The 7,033-nt window shown below is 42.8% G+C and overlaps 1 protein-coding gene across 1 annotated transcript; it reads right to left on the bottom strand.

The window, feature by feature from the left end:
- Positions 1-3,014: 3,014 nt before the first annotated feature.
- On the bottom strand, positions 3,015-6,668 carry LOC140249026 (uncharacterized). Its single transcript, XM_072330244.1, has 2 exons — positions 3,604-6,668; positions 3,015-3,503 (listed from the first exon to the last, which is right to left on the bottom strand). Exon 1 carries the CDS (start codon positions 6,661-6,663, stop codon positions 3,616-3,618), a length of 3,048 nt encoding a protein of 1,015 aa, XP_072186345.1. The 5' UTR covers positions 6,664-6,668; the 3' UTR covers positions 3,015-3,503; positions 3,604-3,615.
- Positions 6,669-7,033: the final 365 nt, after the last annotated feature.

Raw genomic sequence — 7,033 nt, 5'->3', positions numbered from 1 at the left:
AATGCTGGGACATCCCCATGAGGCACAACATGGCTGGCATGAGGGGGAATGTGACCCAGGCTGTCTTTCCTTCAGATTTCTGTAACACTCAATATTGCTTTCAGAGATCAGTAGGGTGAAGTCTAGAGATACAAAGATGAAAATGCTAATCTGTAAGCTTTGCTCCTCTAGGAAATACAGCTAATACAATCTTTTATAAACTGTGTTGTATTCCTACAACATTTTTCCATCAAACACATCAAGAGTTATTTGACTGATCTCATGACAAACAAGTAGAGCAATATAAAAAGTAAATTATAGAGAGTCTATCAAAGAAACTGATTTCACCAAAGGCTAATTACAACAAAAATAAAATTAGAAGTTTAACAAGAGAGCAATGAAGAAGGAATTTATTCTAAGTGTATCCAGACATAATACTTAATTGATACTGAGCAAGTTTAAGTTAGCTAACAAGATAAACAATTTTGATGACAGGAAATTAATGTAGTGGCACAGCAAAATACGATTTTATTCCCTATTTTATGTGTTACATGAAAATTTAATTAAATACTGAAGTAATCCAGGCAAATAATTTCCCAGTGCAGTAAACCAAGTAAGACCAACTTCATTTTCCTTAAGAGACTGATGCAGTATGACACTCACCTAATTTAGGCTTTATGACCCCACAGTTATAACTTTTTTTTGATTGTTAGTTTTTGTTTAGATTTTTGTTTGTTTGTTTGTTTTTTGTCAAAATTAATGAGACAAATTAGCTTTCTAAGGGTTTTATTTCCATCATCACACACTCATGGTAAGTCAGCTCATTCTTGTGGGAAATTAGTTCAAACAGAGAAACTACCCAGGTTCTTTTGTAATTATTACTTTGTAATTTTTATAAAAGCATGTTGCTAAAACTCAGTATAGGGGGAAAAATGCAAGGCTTTCAGTCCAAGTGAGTTTGCGAGAAGAAATTCTGATACATTTTCACTGACACTTTAAGCATGCTGTGTAATCTGTTGATTTTAACTACAAGTAGCAGGAAAAGCTCTCAGAACATGACATGTGACTAAAGCAGTTTATTTGAATAAATTAAATACTGATATTTTATTAGGCAATATGTTTTGTTTCTTCTGAATTCTATTAGAATATTAACAGGAATAAATCTAGTAAACTCCATTTACTTCTGCTTTCTACTGTTACAGTTTCAATTATGTGAAATGCTGTTTCCTTTGCAAACTAGATATAATTTAGCGACTGTACTCACTAGCTTAACTTGGAGTATGTGTGCATGTGTTTTATGTATGTTGTGCTTATCTGTGAAAGTGCAGAGTGTCTAAAAGAACTAATGAAAGGTTTAATTTGCTGTCTGGATTGGGAAACATGAATTATCACACAAAAAATGTTCCAGTAAGTTTGCAATATATTCTAGTAAAACTGATCAAGGGTGAAGAAGGACAAAAAGGAAGAACGACAAACCCAACTTCAGAACAAGTATATGACACAAATCTAGCTTTGGTTGGATGAGCTCCTCAAGGAGGCATAAGAAACATCTGCCCAAGAGAAAGAAGCAGGTAATTTGCAAGGCAGACGAATGATGCTGGAAATGCTGGGTAAGATATTCTACAACTAGGTTTCCTTGGATGTGTCTCTTTTTATATTCTAAACATTTACTCTCTATAGAATATATTTTGTTTCTTTTTTTAATGTAAGACTTTAGCAGACCTTTAACTGGCAGGAACATCAGAAATTCACATCTTCTAGCAAACAAAATATGTTTCTAAATTAATTTTAAGAGTTACAATTACTATTTTACTATTTTAAACATTGTCAATACAAGTATATTCATTCCAATAGAAAATATACATATTTTAAAATGTTGAAAGACCATACATTTTATTTAAAGATTTTCTTAAGTAGGTAGTAAACCAAAAATATCTTCTTAAATAACTCAGGAACAATAACCTCTAATAAACCACATGGGAAGCAGTTTTACCACATTTAATACACATGCATACTGTCATATCCAAAACATTTTGCCTTGCATCCTCTTAATAATATTTTCTTTATTTCTTTACAGGTTAAACATCCCTCTGAAGCTTCCTGAAATATTCTGATGCTGATTAGCACCTTTTTATTTTTTTTCTTAATCAAATATGGTGGTTCAAGAATGTTTGGCAGCTGTGTGTCACCACACTGCTCTCTCAGTCTTCCTCCTCAAAAGAACAAGGAGAGAAAATACGACAGAGCAAAGCTTGTGGGTTTAGATATGGAAAGGGAGATCACTCACAAAGTACCCTCACAGGCAAAATAGAATAATATTGGTGGACAATATAATTTATTGCCAGTAGACAAGGAAAATATAAAGATCTTCCCCTATTTATCTCCTCCACCCTGTGCAGTGAAGGGGAATTGGAACTCCCTTTCAACCCAAACCATTCTATGATTCCATGATTCTATGAATGGGGCTGTGGTCTGTCCATAATGCTTTGTCTCTGCCACTGATCCATGGTCACTCTCTGTCCCTGCTCCATGAGTCTTTGCTATGGGATGTCATCCTTGCACTGATCCTGCAATGAGCTTCCCACAGGCTGCAGCTCTCCAAGTACTTCTCCAGTGCATCTCTCTACCATAGGACTCTTATCTCAAGGACTCCTCCAGCACAGTTCCATGGGTGTCAGCTCACCCAGCCCTACTGCTCCATCATGGACTCATCTCCATGACCTTCAGCTCCAGCTTGGGGCTGCTCCTGTGGGGCTCTTCAGGGGCTGTGGTTGCCTCCAGGCTACATCCCATTTGTTCTCTCTGGAAGCATCAAGCATTCTACTTAGTCTTTCCTGATTTGATTCCTGTCTTGTATTTCCAGCAAGATCTTGACATTTACTTTTCAGATTACATCCAAGATTTATAAGCAGATAGAGATGTCAAATGGTAGGGAAAAGAAAGAAAAAGACAGCAAGCAGTCTATACCATTGTCACAGGTTATCTAGATTTACCTGTATCTGTGACAGGGCAGCCGCCCCGTAGGGCCTCCCCTCCCTCCCCTCCCGGGGCCCCGGAAAGGAAGGGAAAATAAAACAGTGGCAGCAATCTAAGGAGGAAAACTTATTTTACTAAATATGATATCGGAATACAATGATTTGGGCTAATAAATCGAACAAAAACAGAGAGAGAGAGAGAGTCCCCGAAAACCGAGAGGCCTACTGTGAAGTCTAGGCGACACGGCAGGAATGCTTCTCACTCCCTGAGAGTCCGAGAGAGAGAGAACGAGCTCCAGCCTGAGAGTGAGATTATAGATGTCCTCCTCCCGTGACTTATCTCTGGCCGCGGCGTCCTCTGGGATATGTAGTTCTTCTCCGAGAGCTGAGCACCTGGGATGCTACTATTCTACGGAACTGGAGTATGGATGATCTATACTGCACATGATGTTATGATGTGGAATATTGACAGCAGCACTACAAAACTATGACATTCCACCCCTTATTCTACATTATTACATCATGGTTAATATATATACATATATACATGTATATAAAACTATGATAGCTAAATAGTACATTTAAATGTAACATAATTGAATGTATAATTATAATGACTAAAACACACTACACATGCAAATATATACATAGATACATAGAATTATTGACTGCACTCCCCCAGCATCAAATTCCCTTGTGGTACACACTGAACATCCCCATCCTTCTGCATTACCCACCAAGTGCACCCAGGTCCCTGGGCAAAAACAGTTCCACGAACAGGTTTTCCTTTTCCGGAGGCTGGAAGGACCCAAACAGCTTTTCCCAACATGTTCCTTACATGTACAACAGGGACCTTATCTCCTTCTATTGTGTGTAGGGGGCTAGATTGGCTAGGACCATCACGATTGACAGATCCTCTAGTATTGACCAACCAAGTGGCTTCTGCTAGATGCTTTTCCCAGTGCTTAAATGTTCCACCACCCATTGCTTTCAACATAGTTTTCAACAACCCATTATATCGTTCAATTTTACTAGAAGCTGGTGCATGGTAGGGAATATGATAAATCCATTCAATGCCATGATCTTTGGCCCAAGTATTTATAAGGGAATTTTTGAAATGTGTCCCATTATCAGATTCAATTCTTTCTGGGGTTCCATGCCGCCACAGGACTTGTTTCTCAAGACCCAATATGGTGTTTCGGGCGGTAGCATGGGGTACTGCGTATGTTTCAAGCCACCCAGTAGTTGCCTCCACCATGGTGAGCACATAGCATTTACCACTGCGAGATCGTGGCAAGGTGATATAATCAACCTGCCACGCTTCCCCATATTTGTACTTTTGCCATCGCCCTTCCTCCCAGAGAGGTTTCATCCTCTTGGCTTGTTTAATTATGGCACATGTTTCACAGTCATGAATAACCTGTGCAATAGCGCCCATAGTTAAGTCCACCCCTCGGTCTCTGGCCCACTTATATGTTGCATCTCTTCCTTGATGGCCTGAGGTCTCATGGGCCCATCGAGCCAGAAATAGTTCGCCTTTATTTTGCCAGTCCAAGTCGATTTGAGCCACCTCAATTCTGGCAGCTTTATCTACCTGATGGTTGTTTTGTTGTTCTTCAGTAGCCCGACTCTTGGGCACGTGTGCATCCACGTGACGCACCTTTACAACCATACGTTTTGTTCGGGCAGCAATGTCTTTCCAAAGTTCAGCAGCCCAAACAGGTTTACCCCTCCGCTGCCAGTTCTTCTGTTCCCACTGCTGTAACCACCCCCATAAGGCATTTGCCACCATCCATGAGTCAGTATAAAGATAAAGCATTGGCCACTTCTCCCGTTCAGCAACATCTAAGGCCAGCTGGACAGCTTTTACCTCTGCAAACTGACTTGATTCTCCCTTACCTTCAGTGGCCTCCGCAACCTGTCGTGTGGGGCTCCACACAGCAGCCTTCCATTTGCGATGCTTTCCTACAATACGACATGATCCATCAGTGAACAGGGCATATTTCTTTTCATTTTCTGGTAGCTCGTTGTATGGTGGGGCTTCTTTAGCACGTGACACCTCTTCTGTTGGTGATGTTCCAAACTTTTTACCTTCAGGCCAGTCCATGATTACCTCTAAAATTCCTGGACGATTGAGGTTCCCCATCCGTGCTCGTTGTGTGATCAGCGTAATCCACTTGCTCCAGGTGACATCGGTAGCATGATGGGTGGAGGGAACCTGTCCTTTGAACATCCAGTTCAGCACTGGTAGCCGAGGTGCCAGGAGGAGCTGCGTTTCAGTACCAACTACTTCGGAAGCAGCCCGAACCCCCTCATATGCGGCTAAGATTTCCTTCTCAGTTGGAGTGTAGCACTCTTCAGACCCCTTATACGCTCGACTCCAAAATCCCAGGGGTCGGCCTCGGGTCTCTCCTGAGGCCCTTTGCCACAAACTCCAAGTGGGACCTTTCTCTCCAGCAGCAGTGTAGAGGATGTTCTTTACATCCTGTCCCGTTCGTACTGGCCCCAAGGCCACGGCACGGGCTATCTCTTGTTTTATCTGCTCAAAAGCCTGCTGCTGCTCAGGGCCCCATGCAAATTCATTCTTCTTCCGTGTTACATGATAAAGGGGGCTTACAATGAGGCTGTAGTTTGGAATGTGCATCCTCCAAAAGCCCACTACACCCAGGAAGGACTGTGTCTCTTTCTTGTTAGTTGGTGGAGACATGGCAGTGATTTTGTCAATCACATCTGTTGGGATGTGACGACGTCCATCCTGCCACTTTATACCTAGAAACTGAATTTCTTGGGCAGGCCCTTTTACTTTGCTTTGCTTAATAGCAAAACCAGCTTGTAGCAGAATTTGGATAATCTTCTCTCCTTTTGTGAAAACTTCCTCTGCTGTATCACCCCACACAACAATGTCATCAATGTACTGCAGGTGCTCAGGAGCACCACCCTGTTCCAATACAGTTTGGACCAACCCATGGCAAATGGTTGGGCTGTGTTTCCACCCCTGGGGCAAACGGTTCCAGGTATACTGAATGCCCCTCCAGGTGAAGGCAAACTGTGGCCTACATTCTGCGGCCAGAGGGATGGAGAAGAAGGCATTAGCAATGTCAATGGTGGCATACCATTTGGCTGCTTTTGACTCCAGCTCATACTGGAGTTCCAACATGTCCGGCACAGCAGCACTCAGTGGGGGTGTTACCTCATTCAGGCCACGGTAGTCTACTGTTAGCCTCCATTCTCCACTGGCTTTACGCACTGGCCATATGGGGCTATTAAAAGGTGAGTGAGTTTTACTGATCACTCCCTGATTCTCCAGCTGGCGAATCAAATCATGAATAGGGAGCAAGGAATCCCTGTTGGTGCGGTACTGCCGCCTGTGCACTGTCTTTGTAGCAATCGGTACTTGCTGCTCTTTTACTCGCAGCAGCCCCACAACAGACGGGTCCTTTGACAGGCCAGGCAAAACAGACAGCTGCTTAATGTTGTCTACAGCAGCTATTCCAAAGGCCCATCGATACCCCTTAGGATCCTTGAAATGCCCCCTTCTGAGGTAATCAATACCCAGTATACATGGAGCCCCTGGGCCAGTCACAATAGGATGTTTTTGCCAGTCTTTACCAGTGAGGCTTATTTCGGCCTCTAATACAGTCAATTCTTGAGAGCCCCCAGTCACTCCAGAAATATGGATTGATTCTGTCCCTTCATGACTGGAGGGCATTAGAGTGCACTGTGCACCGGTATCCACCAGTGCCTTATATTCCTGTGGTTCTGATGTGCCAGGCCATCGAATCCACACAGTCCAATAAACTCTATTATCCCTCTCCCTCCCCTGACTGAGGGCAGGGCCCCTCTATTGGTTACCTGTGATGACTGGAGCAACGGTGCTGGTGGTTGGGATGTTTTGTAGTTCTCTCACCCGTGCTCGTAGTACAGAAGTAGGCTGGTCGTGCCACTTCCTCATGTCTTCTCCGCGGTCACGTAGGTAGCGCCACATGGAAACACGTGGTGGAACTGTACTGTTGTTCCTTGCTCGAACTGGAAAACGTGTGCGTCTAATAGCTGAGACTTTTGATGATACAGGGCAGGAG

This window comes from Excalfactoria chinensis, chromosome 2 (assembly GCF_039878825.1).
Source record: "Excalfactoria chinensis isolate bCotChi1 chromosome 2, bCotChi1.hap2, whole genome shotgun sequence".
NCBI classification, from domain to species: domain Eukaryota; kingdom Metazoa; phylum Chordata; class Aves; order Galliformes; family Phasianidae; genus Excalfactoria; species Excalfactoria chinensis.
Note: the sequence above shows the minus strand (reverse complement) of the source record. Positions and strands in the feature narration are given on the sequence as shown.

What these genes read in the sequence shown, in the direction of transcription:
- LOC140249026 (XM_072330244.1), bottom strand. Translation starts at nt 6,663, where the DNA reads ATGCCCTCCAGTCATGAAGGGACAGAATCAATCCATATTTCTGGAGTG.